The sequence below is a fragment of the Sturnus vulgaris genome, chromosome 5 (genome assembly GCF_052056855.1).
Source record: "Sturnus vulgaris isolate bStuVul1 chromosome 5, bStuVul1.hap1, whole genome shotgun sequence".
Classification (NCBI taxonomy): domain Eukaryota; kingdom Metazoa; phylum Chordata; class Aves; order Passeriformes; family Sturnidae; genus Sturnus; species Sturnus vulgaris.
The window spans coordinates 59,634,494-59,658,221 of NC_142247.1; the positions used below are offsets into that span (position 1 = coordinate 59,634,494).

The 23,728-nt window shown below is 41.2% G+C and overlaps 1 protein-coding gene across 1 annotated transcript in view; it reads left to right on the plus strand.

Annotated features, from left to right (window-relative positions):
* The window catches only part of CELSR1 (cadherin EGF LAG seven-pass G-type receptor 1), a 162,562-nt gene that overhangs the window by 64,099 nt on the left and 74,735 nt on the right, over positions 1-23,728 (plus strand). Inside the window, exon 2 of the mRNA XM_088165786.1 lies at positions 2,976-3,614. Coding sequence (XP_088021912.1) covers positions 2,976-3,614 — 639 coding nt within the window. The remainder of the gene's footprint in view (positions 1-2,975; positions 3,615-23,728) is intronic.

Here is a 23,728-nt window from a genome sequence, read left to right on the forward strand (position 1 = left end):
ACCACAGATTGTTTCAACTTTCCTTGAGTTTCTGAATGAATAGATGATCAGATCCTGTGATGCTGCTCTCAGCCTAACTGGTGATATGAAAGAGGCACTTGTCCAGCCAGCTCTATGGCTGTGCCATTCTTTTGTTGCCTATAGTACACATGCTCTGCTCCTTTTTTAATTTAATGCTCTGCAACAGGGTTGCACAAAGCTAAGTGGCTTTTAAAACACAACTTAATTTTGCAGCTATATGTCTGTGCCTAGTTTTCTTTTGTGCTGCCCATGGAACAAGGAGGCTGTGTGGTATCTGACACCAGGCTTTTTCCAGTGATTTATTAACTGTGTCAGAAGAGCTGTTGTGAATGCTGGGAAGCTCTTGCATATTGTGACAGTTGATATTGATTATGACAGTTTGTAAACTCCACTGCATTGTCCGACAGTGGATCGTATTTTGTCTTCTTACTATACATACCATGGGCTATAGATCATAGTGTTTTCTTAAAAAAAGGACCCATTGTCCAGCATTCTGGCTGGCATGAGAGAGAACTTCTGTAGCATATTGTGCAACAAATAGCAAAATAGTTCAGACACCCTTTGGGACAAACAGGCAAATGTCAATTGCTTTAGGAAAAAAAAAGTGAATAGTTTGTTCTGGCTTTTCAGGGAAATGAGCTGTGCAAATGATAGACATGGGTAAACTAGTCTGAGGTTGTCATTTATGAAAATACTGGTATCCTGTATTGTCTGTTGACCAGAAATCCACAGACGATATAGGAGGAGTTTGCAATGAGGATTTTGGCTACAAATCATTTGTAAAGGTTGCTTTGGGTCTTGATGGAAGCTGAGACTACACATTTCTAGAATGAGTCTGCGAGAGAGAAGATAAAGATTTTTGCAGACTTGGAAGAAAATAAAAGCTGGTATGTGAGCTTCTGTGATGGGCACATAGAATCATAGAATTGTTTATTTTGGAAAGGACCTTTAAGATTATCAAGTCCAGCCATGAACTCAACCTTGCCAAGCCCACCATTTAACCCTAAGGGCCACATCTACACATCTTTTAAACCCCTCTAGGAATGGTGACTCTACCACTTCCCTCGGCTGCCTGTTCCAATGCCTGAGCACCATTTTGGTGGAAAATTCTTCCTCATACTTAATCTAAGCCTCACCTGGAGAAACCTGGGGCCATTTCCTCTTGTCTTGTCACTTGTTACCTGGGAGAAGTCAAACAGATCACTCCAGACATGACCCCTCCTGGCTGATTGGTTTTAGCCAGGCAGTAGTTAAAGTAGCACACAGAGGAAGAGATTTTTCTATTTGCATAAAAGCTGCTTCAGTGGGGAAAAAGTCAACAGCTGAGCTTTTACAGACAACCTGATAGGAGGAGTCAAATGCTAATTTGTTAATTATGTTGCTGTGATTTACTATATTGCTGCTATAAAACTGGAGCAAAAATCTTCCAACTATACATTTCTTTTTAAAACAAAACCTAACTTGAGATGGTGACAGTGAGTAAGAAAGAAATCCTTCTGATTTTTTCTCTTCTATTTCTGTGTGACCATAATAGGTCATCAAGTTACACTTTGAGATAACAAACCTTAGCAAAATGACATTTAGCAGTCTGTGCTGTTAGAATTTTGATCTCACGCTGATTGGTTTAAATGCAGTTCCTGCTGCAATTTTACATTGATGTGATTCAAAATCCATTTCTGCACGTAACTTGTAGTTTAATTAAAATCAGGCTTAATAGCAGGTTACTTGTGTAATTATTATCACTGGGATACTTCAGACCAAGGCTGTGACACTGAGCTGTGGCCTAAGGAAACTGGGCTCAGTTCTTAGCCCCACTCTGGGCCTCATATTGGCCACTCAAACGGATTCATCTCTCTCGTGAGATGAACTCATGCCCATTTAAAGTTGTTTGTTTACAGTATGACATCTTTCAGAAGGAACATTTCCTATTAGAAGCCACTCTTGATCTCATCTGGGATTCTAGATGCTGCTCTAATGCTAACCATATTTTCTGTAATGCAATCTGTATTTTAATGAGACCCCAATATTAGCAAGGAGACAGATTTAAAGTGATTTGATTTCAGTGGTGATGTAACTTCCCATTCCACACTTGCATTGAAGTTGAATTAAATTTAGCACTCACTGTGTCATAATTATTTTTCATAATGACAGAATAATCTAGAGTTTGTACCTTCACAGCACTGCTGTAAGCCTCGGGGTGTACTGAAATTATAGAGTGACATTTCTCAGTCCACTGTCAGGTATTAGTGCTATATTTTTATAATTATGGGTTTTATTGCAGAGCAGCCACAGCAGTACCTGAAATGCCTTAAAGGAAGGATAAAATTGAAGAGTTTTTAAACGCCTGCTTTTCACTACAGGCATATTTTATTTACATTTTTTCTAATATCCATAAAATATTTTTAAGAAGCTACATGTGAGAAATGAAGAAGTTGTGGCACTCAAATGTGAAGACTTGTTTTCTTAGATGACTTATATCTGAAGCTCTGGTCACAATTCTCTGTGCAGAGTTCTGACTCCATAAGCCTGAGATCACATCTGAAGAAGATAATGATGGTGTTGTGCTGTGAAAAGCAACAGCTTCCCAGCAGCAGTTGTAGACTAGCAGTCACTGTCATGAGAGACCCCCTGCTCTTGGTTTCCCTTGGCCCTCAGACTGTATCCACAATAACCCTTGCTAGTTATTTGCCTTGGATCTTCTCCAGGTGTTCTGGCCTCTTTGAGATGTCTCCAATCCTTTGAGTTACAATTCTTAAGAAATTTTATTTTGTTTTCCTGGAAAAAGCCAATGGTAATAACTGCAGAAGGTGGATGCATTTCCCTCTCTCATCCCGGTGCCCTGAACTGGTTGCCTTGCAGGTCTGTTTCATTTTCAGGAGACTGTGGGAGCCTCCTTGCCATAGTTTGAAGCCTGCTCTCTGACACTGCTGTTATTTTTTCCCCTCTCCGTTCAGATGGTGTTCACAGCGTCACTGCAGTCTGCACCCTGCGTGTCACCATCATCACGGACGACATGCTGACCAACAGCATCACAGTGCGGCTGGAGAACATGTCCCAGGAGAGGTTCCTTTCTCCCCTCCTGTCCCTCTTCGTGGAGGGGGTGGCGACCGTGCTCTCCACTGCCAAGGACGGCATCTTTGTTTTCAACATCCAAAACGACACGGACGTCAGCTCCAATATCCTGAACGTGACCTTCTCAGCCTTGCTCCCTGGTGGCATCCGAAACAAGTTCTTCCCGTCGGAGGACCTGCAGGAGCAGATCTACCTCAACCGGACGCTGCTGACCACGATTTCCACGCAGAGGGTGCTGCCTTTCGACGACAACATCTGCTTGCGTGAGCCCTGTGAGAACTACATGAAGTGTGTGTCCGTGCTGAAGTTTGACAGCTCGGCCCCGTTCATCAGCTCCAACACGGTTCTGTTCCGGCCCATCCACCCCATCAACGGGCTGCGGTGCCGCTGTCCCCCGGGCTTCACGGGCGACTACTGCGAGACGGAAATCGACCTGTGCTACTCCAACCCCTGCGGGAGCAACGGGCTCTGCCGGAGCCGAGAGGGCGGCTACACGTGTGAGTGCTACGAGGACTACACTGGTATGTGTTTATCTTATCTTTGACCCATGATTTATGTGCTAGACCATCAGCCAGGCCAGCTCTGCGTCAAGCTGGAATTGCTGGCATTTTAGTCAAAGGGGGAAAAACTGCTGGTGCTGTCTTCTAGTCAGGAGAAGGTTTGTGAGTGTCACTTAGGGTAAGTCCCATGTTTCTGTGTGCACAGTGGTAGGAGCCGTGCATTGCTCCAGGTGATGCAGAGGGACTGTCAGCTGCTGAAGAGATTTGCCCTGTGTGAATTTCTGCTCAAAATGCTTTATGCAAACACATTTCTTTTGTCTAGAAGAAAAAGGTGGGACACATCTCCCGGTTCATGGGCTTGCATGTAAACCCATTCCAGGCCCCTTCACATACCAGGGCACATGTGGGTGCTCAGCCTGGGTAGGAGCTCCAGCCCGTGGTCACCATCCAGCACAGAGCATTGGGATTGTTCTTGTTCCCAAAAAGCTGCAATAACACACTCCAGGGAAATACTGTAAGTCAGCTCTGGTTTGCAAACGTTCAGGTAAAACTCCAGAAGGACATGGCTGCTTCCAGGCCTGTTTCCACAGCCCGCTGAGGAAAATGCTTTGCTTCATCATAGACTTGACAGCTAATAAAGATCAAAGTGCTGCTTCTCAAATAAGCCTGAGAAGTTACGAAAGAATATTAGGTGAATGTTTTCTGGTGCTTCAGTAAAGTCAGTGGGATTATTTGTGTATTTGAAATTGCACACACATTTAAGCATTCTGCACTGACGTGCTGCCAGCTGTAATTTACAGTGACAGCTCAGCAGTGTCTGCTGTGACCCCTGCAAACAAGGGGTGAAGCAGAGGGAATTGTTTCCCAATACTGCCTTTCACTGCTGCACTTATAAAAAATTGAAAACATAAATTATTTAAATTCTGATGTAAAAAAAAATCTAGTTGATGTGGATCCAACCCTCCAGGTGGAAGGGTTTTCCTTCACAGTCTCTGACTTTTGCCTCAGGGCTGCCATCAAAAATGTGACTGTGGAAAGGGCCAGGAGTTAGTGAGCAGGGATGTGGCAGGGAAGGAACTGGGCTTTTCCCTGCATGGAGGACAGGAGATGTTCCCTCAAATTTATGCAGGGCTTGGGGCAGCAGGACCTTTCTAAGAAGATGGAGACAAATTTTTTGCCTGATTGGAGAAACCCTGAATAGAACTGTGGGGTGATTGGGATATTTGCTGTTTGTTGAGGAGTTACTTTCCTGCCAAGCTTCTCATGAATGACTTCCACAGTGAAATACATTTTAAAGTCCATTATCCGTACACAATACACACAGAACTGGGCATCACAAAATAGATTTTATGATAAATAGATTTCATTAAAAAGGTTTGTATACTAGTGTACTGTAAATAGGAATGCTTAGAAGTAGCAAGATTCATTAACCAAAGTTATGCATAAAAATGAAGTTAATACATCCATGTCTTAGTTTTGGAATGACACGCATTCCATCACATTTTTAGAATCTCTTGCTAGAAATCTTCGGAAAAACAGGCTAAATATACTTTTAAAATGAAAGATAATAAGCTTATATTAATAATTGATGAACATGTTTAATACTTAATGCTGTAGTCAGAACAAACACAGTACGTATTTAGAAGAGAAGCACCATATTATTCATACAGAAAGAAAGATTTGATCTATACGTCTATTTTCAGTGCATAGTTGTTGAGTTAAAAATTAACTGTCCTGCTGCTAGGATATTAAAGTGGTCAGAAGTTAAGGAGTGAGCACTGCTTATAGCTTTGCTGTCTTTAGGTTTCAGGGTTAACTGCACTCGAGTGAAACACTTTCTTCTTTAAAAGGACAGTTTGATCACATTCAGATTGGCCAGGGTTCCAACCATGATAAAGAGGGTCTGGAACACCTTATCCCAAAAATGCATAAAATATTGTTAAATATTTCTGTTTTATTACTGGTGAATGCAGTAGAAATTTAGTATCTGTTCTGTGGTTGGTTGAAGTTACTTTGATGCCTCTAGGTTCTATGTTGCATGGCAATGTTTTATTCATCAAACCCAAACATCTACCCACGTATGGTGGCCATTAGTTGATTTTCATCCCCTTTACAGAGCAAGGTTGGAAGTGTTATCAACAAGTAATCTATTACCAGAAATATTTCATGAAGATACATTACTGAATTTTGTCCCAATCTCCTTTAAGTATTGTTATTTTGCCTGTGATTTATATACTTTCTTTAAATATATTCATATCCATTTGCAAGTTCAGTTTATATCTATTAATGATAATATTGTGTTTTCAGCTTGGATGTGAATTTATTGTTTACTGCAATCCAGATTTTCTATCTATTTGATAGGTAAATAGGTTGGTTTCAATAGCAGAAGTGTGTGCTGGTTATGGAATGAAGTGGCCATAATTTGGAATGAGCAGAGAATTGCTGAGTCTGAAGGTTGGAAGATTCTGGTATTACTGAAATTTTATCATGGTAGTAACTTGTTGTAGTAACATACCAGTATGAGTATGAATTAATTGTAAAAGATGAAATATGAATGGTAATAGTCTATGAAATGCAGCCTGCTTTGGGAGCTCTCATGTTTCCATTTCCCAATTAAGAGCCTACATAGAAAAATAATTATAAGAAAGTACTAAGATCTGTCATCTCTCTGGGGAGATAGGCTGCAATTTGATGAGAAATCACTACACAATCATAACCCTCTACTGATTTTATCTGACTGGTCACCTGCTAAAAATATAGTGTTTATTTCCTGTACGAGACAATTATGTTCTATCTTAATAGGATGGAATTTCCCTCCATTTTTCTACTCTGCTTTGAAGCTCTCCATTTGGTTTGATGTAATTGTTAGTCATTTATACATGATGAAAGTTTCTCTGTCTTCAGGAGTCTTCTGTTACGGGCACAAAGGTAAACTGAGCTTCTACAAGGTATTTCTGAAACCTGATTACTGGTTAGGCTGGGGTGATTTGGAATTCACTTCCTGTGATGTAAGGAGGTGAATGAGGAAGTACATATATTTTTAATCCCTTTTTTTCAGACTTACAACCTCTTTAACTTCTTTATATACAAATTAATGTAGAGAAGTGAACAGTGTATATGCTAATAGTTGTGCCATTGATGGCAGAGAGCTCTCTGCCTGACTAAAGATTAAAAGATGTAATTTTAGTTAAGCAAACAAATTTATTTAACACTATATAAAGCCTGTATAACTTTTCCAGCTGAATTTCATTTATCTTTGGGTGCAGCAGAAGCAGCTAAGATGAGCTGCAGGTGAAGGCCTAGACACAGGTGGAATTGTCTGTACTCCCCAGGGGGCAGCCCCTGGAAGTGTAAATGCATCATGTCATCCACACCAGGTTTGGGGGCATGGATGCCACAGCAGTTCCTGCATGAGCTGCACTTCCAGCCCATCCTGGTACCTCCTGCAGGCAATGCCAGTGTGGCCATAAGTCAGCACGTTTTTGGGTATGAATTCCCACTGCTCCTGCCCTGTCATCAATGGGTGCCTCCTCCAGTGCTATTCTTGTGGTCCTCCTGCTCAGCAGCCACCAAGACTGCTCTCCTCTATGGTCATGTTCCCAAAAAGCAAAATTTAATTGATACAGAACAAAAGGGCTCTAATGGAAAAAAACCCACCAACTCCTGAAATAAAGAAGAGATTTAATGTTCCCACAGTTCTCCTTAGCATTATCATATTCTCTCTACCTCCTTTGCTATGCAACCCCTGGCAAGGAGCAGTTTGTAGGGGAAAAAGATAATCAGAGAATTCCTCATATCCTTTGCATCTCTCCTTGGATTTCACTTCAGAGGGAGGAGAAATCTTACGTGGTTAGAAATCTTCTAGTAATCAAATACAGCAATTAGAGATCTTTTATGTATTACACTTTTTCCCTCCTAATTTGTATTTGTGATACCATATTGACATGAGGAATCATGACATCTAATGTGCCTGCTATGAATTCAAACTCTGTGTCATGAGAAGGTAATTATAGCTGTTTTTTCAGCATCCTGCCAGAAGTTCCTAATAATATTGCTTAGTAAGTTCTCAGTGTTTGGCTCTTGCAAACATAGAACATAAAAGTAAATTTGAGGATATCTTCTGCTTTATCTTTACTTATATCCATTCTTTAGATAGTAATTTTTCAGCTCACTCTGATACCAGATCCTCCTTTTTCAGGCCAGAGAGATTGATTTCAGGGAATTTCAGCTTTCAGGTAGAAAAATCTGGCAGCCACAGTAGTCATAATGAGTGTTTTATCTTGTGCTAGAAGATCTGAAATTCCACTCTCAGTTGCACTTCTGCAGCTTGGTGGGATCACAGGTGTGTAACAGCCAAATCCTGTACAGCAAATCTAAATTTGATTCCTTCCTCACTCCTTCTTTAACTCTTTGTTTAACTTAAGAAGGGCTGTGATTTTGTGAAAGCATGTAAGGACAAGGGTTACCTTTATAGACCTCTGGGACTTTGACAACACTTTCAAGCAGCTGTGACCAAGTTTTTCTTTAATACAAAACACTAAACAAGGAATTCTGTAATTCACAAACACTGCCATGAATGTAAGGACATTGTCCTTGCCATGTAACAACTTCATGGGTCATCTCTCTGATACTTAATCCAAGTATTAAGGGAGCACAATGAAGATACTGAGGTGTTTTGTATCACTCCTGCCTTAACAGTATCTTTTAGTCTAGGTCTTCAGAGTTATGCTTCTGGATTCCAGGTGGTTTTACATACTAAAGAGATAAAAACCTTGGCAAGGTCTAATACTCTAAAGAACATATAAACATATAGTCTCAATTTTAACAGTTTAATTAGAGTGATGGATGATTTGCAGTATTTCCAGAATTTGAACTCTCAATGGGCTTTCTTGAAGTTTTTCTGCTGATTTTGGAAGCAGGAAAAATTGAAGAAGAGTGCTGACTAACTTTCATTGTTTCTCAGGGCCTTGAGTAGAATACCTGGTTGCCTTACCTTGCAGTTTCTGTATGGCAATACTGTGAAAAAGTTTGTGGAGGGTGATTGCATCCCAGTGAAGGTCTGGACAGTATTGAAGGTTTAGACATTCTTCTAAATTTTTTTTCTTTTTCAGCACTGCTATGCCATGCCATGCCATTATTCTGATGCTTCTGGTGAAACTAGGTCTTCATAACAGCATCACCACTTCCCTTTGATTGCTGTGGACCTGACTCTCTGCAGCTTTTTCACATCTGATGGAAAGATAAATAATTGTTCGCTTGTAAGATCCGTCTTTACAATTAGTACTCCGTGGCTGATGTCCCAGCACAGTATTTTCCATCCATCTTCAATTTTCTCTGTTTCAGCCCTTTTCTGCCTTCACTGAATAAGCAGGCATTTCTGTTGGTGTAGACATGCCAAGCTGTGCCCCCACAGCTGTTGGCAGCAGTTGTGTACAGCCAGGTTTCCTCCCAGCCCCTTCCAAGCTCACAGCACTTGGGTGGCTGGCAAGGACCCTGTAAACAGTGCAGTGGATGGTCCAGAAACAGCTTAAATCCTCCAAACACTTTTCAGAGCATGACTGCTGTAAAAGCTGGAAAAGGCTATCATTATTGTTATTTATTGTCTACATCAATGACATAGACAAAGGGATCGAGCACACCCTCTGCAAATTTCTCAGATGATGCCAAGCTGAGTGGTGCAATTCACACACCTGAAGGATGGGATGCCATCCAGAGGGACCTGGACAGGCTCAAGAAATGAGCCCATGGGAATCTCATGAGGTTTAATAACACCAAGAGCAAAGTCCTGTGCCTGGGTTGGAGCACCCCCAGTATCAACACAGTCTGGGGGATGAACAGATGGAGAGCAGCCCCACCAGGAAGGACTCGGAGGTGCTGGTGGATACGAGGCTGGACATGAGCTGGCCATGTGCTCTTACAGCCCAGAAAGCCAATTGTGTCCTGGGCTGCATCCAAAGCAAGTCAAGAGCAGCTGAGGAAGGGCCATTCCTGGGCTGCCCATGGCTGGAAACCGGGGGAATCCCTGTCAAAGACATTTCTTCCCTGACACAGATTCTCAGCAGAAGTCTGTGCGCCCATTCACCTGGTGTGTTTAACTCTGAGATTTGCTGTGCATGTTAAAACAGGTCCTTGCTTCTTTTTGTGGCAAGGTTTGCTGTTCACACATGCAGGGATGGGGCCAGCACACCACAGCCTTACAGCTGGATCCGAGTGATGCTGCACTGGGGCTGTGGCCCAGATATCACAACTGCATGACTGCTTCCTCCAGAAGATAAGTGAAACAATAAAAACAGAGAAAAGAATTTCAGTCAAATTCTGAAGTCTATTATTGTTATGTTTCTCTTGATTATATTCTTGTCCATCAAGTCACAGGAGATGAATGTTGCAAATCTGGAGTTTATATCAGATTCACAGGACTCACTGCAGAGGTCTTTCTCTAGGTGGGTTTTTATCTGGAGGATATGTCCTTCAGCTAATCTTCAACCTACGCTCACTTGTCAGGATGCAAAAAGCCTTTGCTAATTGGATTACTGTGTTGTATTTGTTGACAGTTTAGTTCTCAAATGCTGTACATGGCCTGCAGCCTTCACAGCAATCTGCTATGCTTTTTCTTAAACCCAGGCAAAGAATTTTATCACATTACCCTCACCCTGATGTGCATAAACTAGCTACTCTTTAAAATTCCATAGTTTTCTCAGTCATGTCCAAACCCTCCTTGCCCTCAGCCCAAGTGTGGGATGGTCTTTGGTTCAGCTGACCTGCTGCAAGTGCTGGGGGTTCAGATGCCTCATCTGGAGCCTTGTGTCTTATCTCCCTTGCCCGTGGAAATATTTGCACTGATCAAAGTCTTTTGCTGTCGTGTGGAAACCTAGCTACAGACTTCATGCTGTGTTTGTTCTTTTTAATTAGTTTTAGAATTATTTGACAGGACTCATGTTCTTTCTGGATGATCCTGCAGTGGAGGCATGTTGGGTGCTTTGTAGAAGCAAGTAGCAGATCACACACCAATGTAATCACTTAGCTCTGGCTTCAGGAGCTAGCTCAGTAATTAATCTCCAATATACTTATGAATTCAGCTCTTCCAAACAGTTCCATGTCTAGGAAATCCTCCTTACTGATTATGGCTTATCTTCTTTTGCTTTTCCGTAAGACAGCTGTGGGGCTGGCTGCTTCTTCCCTTCATTTAGCCACTCCCCTCATTTGTCAGCTGAAGAGTCTATCACTGATCATTTTACACTTTCTCCCCAGATTTTGATAACAAAAAAGAAGTAAAAGTAGCATGTAGCTAAAATTCAGTAACCAGATAACTTGGGCAGTAACCTGTTTTAGGATGGTTCCATTCTCACATTTTTACACTTGCTGGCTCTTAATGCCTTTGGTGTCTGTGAGGTCATGCTGGAATATGGAGAGAAGGCAGGTTTTGGGCTGTACAGCACAAAGTCAACGCTTGTGGACATCAGAGGCCTGCAAGCACAGACTGAGGTGGGACAAGGTTTCAGCTATGGGACAATTGCTGCCCCAGCTCTTCTGCAATGCAGATGTTTAGTAGCTAGGCCTGACGGCCAGGTATAACCTCAGGATGTTTGAGGTCAGAAGGGACTTCTGAAGATCAGCTAGTCCAGCCCCTCTACCATGGCTAACATTGATTTCAGTCTCTTTTTTTCAAGTCGAATTTCAATAAATACCTGTTGTAAAAATAACACATTTGAGCCTGACCCCATGCCCAGCTAAGCTCCTGTTTGCTGTCAGGCTTTGTGTGAGCAAGGCAGGCTGCTAGCCTGGCGTGGGTACCTGCCTGCCTCTGGCACCTGACCTCTCTTCCCACCCCTTGGCAAGGAAATGTGCTGTGAGTATGAGCTTATCAGTGGTGTCCAGTGGCAGAGAGATACACAGGGAGCACCTCAGGTTCCCTATTGGCATCCTGGGTAACAACAGACTGGTCCAAATTTAGGATTCCCTTTATTCGAGCACCTGTGAAATCTCTTTTATTATATGTCATTGCGTATGATATTGCTCTGTCAATTTTGAGCAGTTTTTTGAATTATTTTCCTGGTTTTATATTGATGGTATTTCTGTTACCACACCTAAATGGGAGACACAATTCTCCCACACTTTTTGAAAACCTTTGTTATAGCACATTTTCTTATCATCGTTGGTAAAACTAAAATAAAAATGTGGGAAGTGAGGCATAATTAATCAAAATGGAGGTATTTGATATTATAATTGTGTAGGTACGTGTAAAACCCCTCCTCACTGATGTAGCTAAATTCCCACACACTGTCATAATAGTCAGCATATATATGCATTTCAGATTGTTGGTCTGACAGAAATTACACTCATGGAGGTTTTATTTCATTAAAATATTTAAAATAGAAGTTTGTTAAACAACAGCAAATTTCTCTGTGACTGTAGTTTACAATTGTGTTTTTATTAATTTAGCCAAGTTGAGCCTTGTGTAATGTAAGATTTGAGGGTATTTTTCCCATTTTTTAATTTCAAAAAATGTAGCTGGATAAAATTTTAAGCTCTGCAAGTGCCTTCTCATTACCCAAACATACACTTGCTAAATGTCAAAACAACCCATATGTTAGACTACCCTTAAGTGGTGGTGGTTTTTTCTCACTGAAAACAAATCAGATAAGAAAAAAAGGAGAAGAGAAAGGAGGAGAAAAAGCCTGAAAACTTGCCTATAGTTATTTGTGCAGAACATAAAATCATAATGAGGTAGTATTTCTTTCCAGTATACCTTATGTTCTGAAAATCCTCTCACAGTGTTCACAGCAGATCAGAGGTGTAGACAAAAAAAAATTCCAGGACATCTGAAGTGAAATATTCTAGATCTTCCAAAACAAAAAAGAGATTTAGCTTCCAAGGATCAAGGTAATGGGGCTCCTTTTCTCCTGTCTGCAAATAAAAAACTGGGAAAAAAAACTGGGAAGGCGTAAGACTAAATTGTGAAAAACATGTTGGACTTCTGTATATATTTATAATTCCCAAATTAGTCATTTTTGTTTTCATCAGTGGATAAACAAAGGGAAAGTGGCAGGAAGGAAGGTTGGGTGCAGAGATGAGGATATCAGGATGATATCCTGTTAGGAAGGAAAAAAAGCATAAAATAGTTTCTTGTGTCTCAGTTCTTTGTGTTATGATGATTGAAAGTTTCGACAGTTGAGCACCAGACTGAGGCACTTGGCCTTGAACATCAAGATAATTACAGTTGTGCAGAGCGTGGTGGGAACCACAACCTCATTGTTGTTGCAAATGCTCTTTTGTTTAGAGCATCATGGTTCAGTGCCTGCATGCCAGCCCTGCTCCTCCCGAGCGGGTTTTGTTCTGCCCCCCAAGCGCAGCTTCCAGAGCGGCCACCATCTGAATTCTCAGTTTCTAAAAACCAAGATGAAGGTACTTTACTTCAGGCTGTCTCTCAAATTCTCCATAGAGGAGCATGACACCTTTTATACTGCATTTTCATATAGTATAATTTAAAAGCATGTTTTAATTAGATAGACTAGCTTCAAAGGGTCAATGCAACTGATGTGCATATTGTAAGAAAGATGAAGATATGAAAGTGAATGCCTTATATTAATAATTAAACACATTCTAATTGACACAATGAAGTGTATTAATTCTAATAAGATGGTAATCATTTAAGGTTACTTTAAAATTGAATGGTATTTAACAAAAAGGCTGAATTTTAATTCACTGGACTGCTGTAAGCAGAGTTAAGTACAAGATGTGAAAGCTGGCTGGATTAATTTTTTATGAGTCCATTTAAAAATACTTTTTAAGACAGTAACTTTTGAATTTCCATCTGTTCTGTAGGTTTAAAAATACATGGACTTTGAGATTTTCTGCACAAGACGTGTGTGATATTCCAGTCCCTTTTTCATGACTCATTAAGAGAAAGTCAGTTTCCCTGGTTAAGTTGCTTTTTGTTTTCAGTTTGTGTTCCTGCGTTGTGTACCAAATATTTTTGAGGCTATCAAAACATAAGATTACGGGATTATCTTTTTAACCCTAATCCTTTTAATTTGACAAGCAATGGGGCATTTTTGATTGCTTTTTTTTTCAGAATTTTCTTTCAATGTATAACAATGAGAATTTGATGGGCATCAGATTGTTTTGCCAGTGCTACCTATCCATGATGCTAAACCACTGAGCTATTCACAGTAAAGACAGTGCTTTTAAGTATACTTTTCTTTTAAGCTGATACTTCTCATATAAAATAAAAATATAGAGCTCTGAACTCCTAGTTTCCTAACACGTACTCAAAATAGTAGATTGACTTTATGGTTTTCTGTAGCTTTATTAATATTTTATGGCTTATCTTCAGTTATTCTCACTAATTGGCCATTACACTTCTTTCCACCAGAGCTTCTGGGACCACCTAGGATGTTAAGGGGCATGATGTGATTTGAGGTCTGCCTGGTTCTAAATTGCCATGATATTTACCATAGCACTGGATTACACAGAAAATGGGAGAGTGAGATTTTCCTGTGAAAACTTCTAATTTATGGAAAACACAAAATGCAGGCTCTCACCAGCCTTCCTGTAGCGGAGATGTGCAGAGTTAGCTGCTTGTGCAGTCAGTCCCAGCAGGCTGCTGGAGACAAGGGGAGATGGCTTCTTCTGTGTTTTGTCTCCTGTGAGCTGAATCATCATTTCTGTAACAGTTACATGGAGAAAATTAAGTGGGATCTTAGTGAAAAAAGGGCTGAACTCTACTAAAGAAAAGAGCAATGTTTGCCCTTGAAAAGGAAACATTGATCTTCTGCTTACTCTTTAGCCTTCATTTTTCTTCTTTCTGAGGGCAGTTATTTGCAGATGTGTTGCCTTTTTGAACTGCTTTGAGATGCTAACTTGATGAAAAACAAATTTTGCTCTTGCCCACCAATTTAGAAACTGGGAGTTGAAACCTTTTGGTGTTTTCTGTGGAAAGCAGCTTAGGGAAACCAGGCTGCAAGTGAGCAGGAAGCCTGATGGTGCCTGAAAGCGTGTCTGGTTTTCCAGCTCCTGAGTTCCTGTTGATAAAAGATGTTATTGCACACACACCCCTGCCACTGCCACCACACCTTTTTTGCTTTCCTCATTCACATAAATAGTTTAATGCATTTTGAAAAGCCCAGTGTGAGGCTGAAACAGCCTGTGGAACAGCAGCCTTGTGGAGCTAATGGTCCTGGTGGTGGCATTTGGTGCCCAGGAAAAATTTCAACTCTCTGGGATGAAATAATGTTTCTTGCCATCTGAGCAGAAGCACAATGAGTCTGTCCCTTGCTTCTGTCTCACTGCTGCCCACGGAAGGAGGTGAGAACTAGGCCTGGAAGGTGGTTCCCATGCTGAAGTGCCTGCAGGCGTGCAGAGATGTAAATATGGATCAGCCTGCAAAGGTTGTCCCAAAGGGAATCTGTCCTGCCAGCCGTGGTGGCTGCTCTGGCCTTTGATTCTCTCTATGTGCCCGTCCTCAAGTAACACTCCTGGAGAGGAATGAAGGGGCACAGAGAGACGAGAAAACAAAATATAATATCAGATGAATATATAGTAAAGGTACAGAGTGATTGTGCCTCTTAAAAATAAATGGAGGGAGGGATATTCCTCTGTCAATGAATGTGTTATGCAAAGGGATGCTTCTTCACCAGTTTTAAGGTGGGATTTTTAGGGAGAGATTTATTCCAAGTAATTGCAGACAAATGCAAATTGCAGACACAATGGCATAATCTAGTTTGAGATTTATCTTCGACATCTATAATAATGTTATCCCCCTGATAATACATCCAGAGATAAAGCTTAGGCTTTTATTGAAAGGCACTGTTTCATCACCATATCTTACACAAAATCACTGCAGTTTGCATTATGATGAATTGTCTTACATGTAAACCTGCCACAGAGTTCAATATAACTGAAAATTCTTGTGCATTTCTTTTTTCTCATGTGTAGATTTGTGTTTAGCTCTGTGAGAGAGACAGAACCTAAAAGGTCTCTAAAGCTTTACCTTGCAGGTCAAATGCAGAAGGAAATGACACCTTGCTAGGGCCCTGGACATTACAATAAATGGTTCAATAATTTGGAGAGCTTAGCAACCATTGTCAAGTCAGCCAAGAGTAAAGATTAAGATGTTAAGAAATTATCCACTGGACCTGATAGGGCAAAATTTGTTGTAAAGGAAGTGTGGCAGGGTAAAGGCTTGGATGCCAAAGGCCTTTTCCAACCAAAATGATCCTGTGATTCTATGGGTTTTTCTCCTCCACCACATCTAAAGCATTCCAAAACAGTGCTTTTCCTCGGCATTTCCTCAAAAGCCTGGGGGTGATTATGTCTGGTGCTGTGGGAGCAGGCAGCAGGGGGAAACCAGACACATTGTGTGCACCCCTGCCCACTGGCCCACTGCAGGACACCAGTGCCCGGGTTTCACACTGAGATGTCTCTTCATGGGTTTGTCATTGAGGATGTGCCCCACCTCTGCAAAACAACCATCTGGGGCTTTTTTGGGAGGTATTGGAACCAATCCATGAGTTGTAAAATCATGAGTTATCTCTTCTTTGCCAAACCATAAGGTGGGCTTCAGAATTGGGTGTTTTCTTAAATGGAGAATATTTTACTGTGCCATCTGGCTCCTTGTTCACCCTGGCACTGTCAGGAAAAAACAAAAAATCACAGTACTGCTGATAAATCTCACTTGCACTTCTGGTGCTCACACTGTTCTGGCCTCATGGCTGGAAGGTGAAAAGTAAGTTGCCTGGTGTAGATAGAGTGAAAATTTAATGCCTGGGAATTTTTAATCTTCAATAAGTATACAAGGAAGAGAACACAGGTATTCAGTTGTGACTTTTGTCTATGCTCTGTTCTTGCTGGCACTGGTGGAAATCACGTGGGAGAATAAGGTTCAGTGATCATGCAACATATCATCTTGAGAACATGCTCATAATTTCTGAAATCCACAGACTAATTCATTTCTCCAACAGATGTGCCCCAAATATCACTAATCCTCCTCAGTATTGTTTCTTCTCCCTCCCACCTCCCCCAATTATTCCTTCTCATTTAAATGCAAAAACACAAAAACAACCCAAATCATCAATCCATCCATCCATCCTTCTCTGCAGGGTGTCTTTTGTTTTGCTTTGTTTTGTGACCAGGGAAGGGGAGGAGTCAGGGAAAATGGAACATCTTTGCTCAGGGATGCTGCTCTAGGATCCTGAGCCTAGTTTGGGGGCTCTCAGAGGGCCAGGCACTGTTGCAGTGGCTGCTCTGCGTGTGCCTTGCATCAGTGGGCACAGCCTGAAGCAGCTTGACAGATGGAGACCTGCTTTTGCTGCCTTTGCTCTTGTAAAATACAGTTTAGCTTGGTTTCCAGAGGGGAAGGATCAGCAAGTAGAATGGGGTCCTAGCCTTTCCCCTGCCTGTTTGGCCCATGGGATATTTTCATGGTGGTCCTCCTTCTCCTCCCAGAAGTTTGCAGGACTTCAGAGCAGCCAGGGTGCAGATGCTTTCCTTGAGGACCCTGGTGGGAAGAGGAACTGGGAAGGCTCAAGTATCACCAGCCTGTTGAGGTGTGAGTAGGAATGGGAACTGCCTCAGAACAGACAGCTTGGGCTGGAATTTGACTACCAAGAACTCTCATGAGCCTTGGGGCCAGCAAATGATACCCACAGCTTCAGAGGCAAATAAAAGAAAATAAAAAGCCTCTCATGTTCATTATTTTGAAGCAAGTCATGATTCAAAATCTTATGACCCTTGTTTAGCTGAGTCTTAGGATTTTTGAAAATCTGAATTGTGAGTTCTCAAGGATGTCTATGGGGAACTTCATGGAAGAAGCACAGGGAAGAGAGAAGGGTGATGGTAAAGGAGAGGTGTAAGATATATATATTTGTATCCAAAAGAGCAATGGTAAATCTGTACACCTTCTTCCCACCAGCTCAGAGCTCAGTGCTGATGGCCATGGAAAAACTAAAGCAGATCCAGAGATAAAAGTATCTTATTATAGAATCATTTCTACACATCACCTCAGAGAACTACTTGGCAAGCTATATACATAGTGTGACAGGAATGTTTTTGCTGTTACATTACTTAGTGTTTTACGGTCAGGTTATTCTCTTGCAAATATACAATATTAAATCTGGAATCGTTAGCAACTGAAATTCTGCAGGACAGCTGTCACTGCATGTCAGCAGTTTGAGTGTGCATGTGTGGAGTATGTCTGTGTAGGTATTTGTGTATTATTTTACTCTAACCTGTTTCTCATAATATGACTTTTTAAGTCAGAAAGCAGCAAAGGAAGCAGAAAGCAAAAGAAAGGAGGGAAACTATAAAATAGACCTTAAGCTAGTGTTTCTCCCTATAAGAGCATTTGGGATAATTTTAATTACCTAGATTAGTCCCAGTTCTAAAAACATAAACAAATGAGTAAAAGAAAAGACCAAAATGTATTTTCAAGTTTAAAGGTTTAATATCAGTGTCATTTAGAAACCTCACAAGGTGATAACCATCAGTGTCAATACTATGGAGTCTGCACAGCTTCTCTGAAGTGGCTGTAGGGGTTTGGCCCTTGATTTCAAAGGAACCCAGATTTTATATCTGTTATTCAAATAACACTTCTGAGTCACTCATGTAAAATGGTACATGAATTCAGTTGTCCCCTAATTAATCTCTGTCACTAGTACACTAGTGTCTTCTAAGTTCTATTTGATCCTGCTTCTCCATCATTCAGAATAGGCTGGCTAATGTTTCTGGGTAGCTGCCCTCTAACTTCTCTCATAAACCCAGTAGATGTTTGTTTGTTTGCTTGCTCACTTGCTTGCTTGTTTGTTGTGTCACATTTCATTGGTAATTGGTATTTGCTGCCAGTTTGCTGGGAGGCAAGGCTGACCCTCCCAGTAGGTTCTGAGGGTAGACTCATGCACCACAGAGCCATTGACGTAATGAATTTCCCTTGATGGACAAAATTCAGTGCTACTTTTTATTATCCGACTTGCACCCATGTTTTAGGCAAATTTTCCTGCAGTACATCCATGAACAATCAGTGGAGAGAGGTGGGTGTCTACTGGAGATGTTGATCCAGGTCACCTAAGGCAAGCATTGAGCCACTAGACTCACACATGAGCCATCTAAAATGGCTTAAAGCTGTATTTCCACAACAGTTAAACCTTTCTAAGACCTTTCCTTCATTCTTATTCCTGGATGCATAGTCCTGCCTCCTTCCCATGTGCTTGCTGTGCTGTTCATCCCATCAGTCATAGAAGGGACTTAGTCTGAAGAACACTCATGTTCAATAAAGAAATGAACAATATTTTGCCATCTCAGCTCTACAAATCAGTCAACTGCAGGATTACATGAATGCCAACACGAGGGAGGGGGAGGAAACTGCAGCATGCTTGGGGAAAGGAGGGGACTGTGGTAACTCCCACTCAGACTGAACTATGGTGAAACCACCCCTAAAGTGCAGGATCCCAACCTCTTCATCTCTTGTCCCAGTAGAGATTTCCAAGCTGATTCTGCAGCTAGTTTGTTTTTAACAGCCTTCTTATTACTTAGTGCACTTACTGCTTTGGTGCCAATTGTCATGTAAGTTAGTAGTGCTTTACTTCCTAGAGGAAAAGGAGGATTGATTTCCCATAATGTGCAAGACAGCAAATACATTTTTAATGTAATTGGTTTCTTTATTATGGCAAATGGTCAATGGGAATTGTTTGAAGAATTTAGTTCTATTTCATGTTGTTTCTTCTTTTGCCTTAATTCTTGTGTATTCTTCTTTTCACTTTAAAGTGAAAGGTGAGCTGCCTAAATCAGCTTCTCAAAATGCTCTTTATTCTGGCAAAGCTATTATAAACATAGAGGAAATTAGTATGTGTCTAGAGCAAGTGGCAGGATGAGGAAAGGAGAAAAGAATCAGTTCAAACAATTACAGATAGTGAGTAAAAAATTAATGTGTCCAGGGAAACTGAAGAAAAATGAACATCAGTGCAAATCTGCTGCTTCATGTAAATATGTATTTAATGTACTGTTTCAGTTGAATACAATCAGAGAATAGTAAAAGATTTTGAGGACTAGTCCCTAAACCGGTATATTGGTGAAACACACTGCAGTAAACTGATGTGAAGAGGAATTCTGTGTGTATTTGGATGCCATCATCTTGTTTCCAGCAAGCTTTCAAAAATTATACATTGTTGTTGTAAGGTCAAACAACTCCTCAGCAAAACCACGGTCAGATTTCTGCAAAGACCAACTGGTTGATGCACAAATGCACGATACATTCATGTGTTGCTTGAAACCCATAATGTTCAGCTCATAAGGCATTTGCAATTGTGAGATTATTGTCTCAGTTTTAAGACACCTTTTTTTAAATTTATTTTCACTTTTTTCATCACCATTTATAGCTTATTAGTTAAACTTCCATTACTTTGTTTGGAATAGGTCAGAGGAAGACCAAATCTAGACAGCTTTTGTATTTGCCTGTTCTTGTTATTTTGCACCTGCTATCGTGGTGTCCTCACTTACATAAACCTAATAACAGAAACTTCATTATGAATATTTTGTAACATTAGTCCTAAAATCGAAGAGGATAGGTGTGTATTAAATATAGGATGTTTTTGAGTCGGATGCAGTGTCAAAAGCAACTATGACATTTTCATCTCAAGGGCTTTAAGACCAGGAAGCACTTCATGAAGGGCTGCAGAAAAGCCACAAGACTCACAGCTTTAAGAGTCATCAATATTAATTGGGAGCCTATAAGATCAGCTACTGTCATATCACAGTAAATCACTTTCTGGCAAGGGCAGATTTCTTTCAAAGCCCAGGAATCTGCTGGCAGATAAACAGGCAGCCACGGCCCGTGTTATCTGAGAGTGCATGCTTTAGCTTTTGCAGCTGGAGGGGCTGAGCTTCACATCCCCTGCTTGCATTTCACAGAGCTCAGATGTGTAGCTAGTTTATTCAGTGATTCCTAAAATGCAAGCCAGTGTGAAAAATGAAATTATGTTAGTCAAGGAAATGCTGTAAGGAGCAAAGGAGAGTTTCACAGTCTGGGAGAGTGGCTGAGCCATGCTGCCTTTGCCAGCACCACAGGCTGACCCCAGACTGTGTGTGACAGCTGTTTGGGCTGTGCTTTTATCACCCCAGACCCTCCAGACCCTCACTGCACAGCAGCTCTCCCTCTTCTGTACTATTTTTTCCTACCAGACTGTAAGGCCACCCTTTTGATGGCACAGTCCTCCGACCTTTAACTGCAAGCAGGCACACAGGAGCTTTTCATTCCCAAAGGCTGGCACATGCAGCTCCCTTCCTTTCTGCTCCTCAAGCAGCTCTTCCCTTAGGGCCTTCTGACTCCAGCTCCAGCCAGCTCTTCCTTCAAGTCCATGCAGGCTTTGCTTCAGATTCTGAGGATGGTTTTTAGGCAGTGCCTCAAAACTCCTGCAAGGCAGAGCTGTGGGACAGTGCTGTGTCCAAGGGGACATGGCTGCCCTTGGAAGTGACAAACCTAAGAGTGACACGAAGGTGCCTTCTGTTGCCAGTCCTGATCAAGGCAGTGCTTCCAATTCTTGCTCGAATGGTTACTACAAAGGCAAAAATGCTCTGTTTCTAAATAATTCCAGGCACTTTTGGACAAAAGAGTAATTAAAGTTTTAAAGTGTAAAAAACAAAGCAAAAGGTTTGGTAACCTTTTTGCCTCAAATCATAGGGACACCTTGGATTTACTGTTGAGATTTCAAAACCACTATTTTAATATATTTTGGTAAATACACATAAAATATGAAAATTCAGCATCAAAGAATATGCATCAAATAGTTCTCATTTACATTACAGACTTAAGAGAATTCAGAATAATTTTAGCAGCTGGGACATCAACGATGCTAAACTGAATGAATATAGGACAAAGAATCTTGAAGTATATTGTTTTAATTTACTTCTTTACAAGTCATAATGAAAAGCAGTAATAAACACAATACAATAGAACTTTTCTGTAAGCTTTTCTCTTCAATATTTTTATGCCTGTAGAGGTATCTAAACAAATGGTCTATATATTTTTGTTATATCACAGAATTAATGCAGAACCATCACTGACTTCCAGCTAAGCTTTTACATTTCACCTCTGTATTGCCATGGCATTTCCACAGCATGCTGCAATGCCAGGAATCTCTCCTTTTTCTCTCTGTGTATTCAAGCCTTTGTGTTATTTGCTTTTACAAAATACATCATTCTGTTCCCAGAAAGCCTTGAAGATTACATTCTTCTCTGAGTCAGAGAGTTATTTCACAAAATATTCTGCTACTTTTTTTAAAGCAAGGAAGCTCTGTTTTGTCTTTCTACAGGAATTTTGTTTTTCCATTTTTTTGAGAGTTTTGGTACACAAGATCCATGTAGAAGGGCTGTGCTTATGCAGTGGATCATCAACAAGTGCTTGCTGTATTGTCCTTTTAAAACATCTGATGTGTGTGTGCACCATATCCGGTGTATTGAGGGATGTCTTGGATGATATATACAAATTTTTCCAACAGAAATACATTATAGAGCATTTAAAAATACTAAGGAAAGTGTATTCACATCATGTTGCCTTATATGTAGAGCTGATAAATGGAAACGGGAAGATATTTATCCAGTGATTTTCACAGCATTTCACTTAATATGTTAAAGTGAGAATATCAGTGCTGAAGGGGAAAAGCTCTAAGCACAGGCTTGGGCTCAAGGCTATATGGGTTGTTAGTTCAGAGTAATGCACAGAGCAGGTCCATCCTCCAGAGCTGGCCCTACCTGGATGGGGTGTTCATCCAGGCCTGGCTCCTGGTCATAGCAGTCTTCGGTTTGCTCCTGCATTTTGCCAGCTGAAGCCATACCCGTCTGAAAGGCAAGTGATGTTGATGCAAGAAGAAAAAGGCAGCAAAGCTGGAGAGCCAAAAGCAGTAAGTTGCCCACCTCACCTTATCTGAGAGATCCCTGCCCTTGGGGCAGTGGCTAAACCAGCTGCAAACCCTGTCAGTTTACAGCCTGGCACAGAAAGGAGATGCAGACCCAGGTGTGGGTGCAGCAGTGCTGCTGGCTTCAGCCTGCCTCCCAGTGTGGGCAGCTCTGGTGCAGGAACCTGTGGGAGCACGGCTGTGGGGCATCAAATGGAACAAAACTTTCCATTTAAATTTGCCTTTGTTAGAATCAATGACAGGACCATAGAATGGTCAGGGTTGGAAGGGATCTGCTTCTCCAAACCCCTGCTAAAGCAGCTTTGCACAGGATCACGTCTGGATGGGTTTCAAATATCTCCAGAGATAGAGACTCCACAGCCTCTCTGGGCAGCCCATTCCAGTGCTCTGTCATCCTCAAAGGACAGAAGTTTTTCCTCATTCTCAGATAGAACTTCCTGCTTGTCAGTCCGTGCCTGTTGCCCCTTGTCCTGTTGCTGAGCACAGCTTTAAAGAGCCTGTCCCAATGTAGTTGTATCATCTGGTGGCGAGTGATCATGCAAACACTAACGCGTTAGAAATGTATTCCTTCGGCTGGCTGTGTTGAGTAGCATTGCTCTACATTTATTTGTCAGACACCATTACTAGGTTAAATTCAACTGTATATGCCACCTCCAGTTTCTCTGAACAGTTTTACATGTGGGATGTGAGCATGCTTTATACTATAGGGAGACACATGTCAAAATACTAATGTTAACTAATTAACTCACACAGAGGGTTTGGCTTTCTGTACAATGATTAATTCAGCAGCTGCTTTTGTCCCAACCGCTGCAGATTTTTAAAAATTGTCTTAAAAGTACAGTACTTTTTAAAAACTGGGATTCATTCTCAGATTTTGAGCAAGCACAGGACAAAACCCCACAGATTGCATACAAAGCAAGACACCACAGTCATTAATATTGTATTTAACACATCTTGCTACATGCTTTTTGGGTGAATAAAGGCAAAGTATTTAGAAGTGAAACAACTTTAGAAAGTGGCAGACAGAATCCTTAACTTCTGTGGAGAGTTAATGTGCCCTTCTCTAAAGGGTTCAGAAAATGGTCGTCACCTGCAGGATGCATGTGTGGGAAAAGGTGGAAGCTATCCCTCTGTCATCTGTATCCTGCTTATTCTTGATATAGAGATTTTGAGCACTTTGTCATGATCTCAGCCATGTCCTGCTGCAGCAGCAGCACCAAATTACATTCAAGA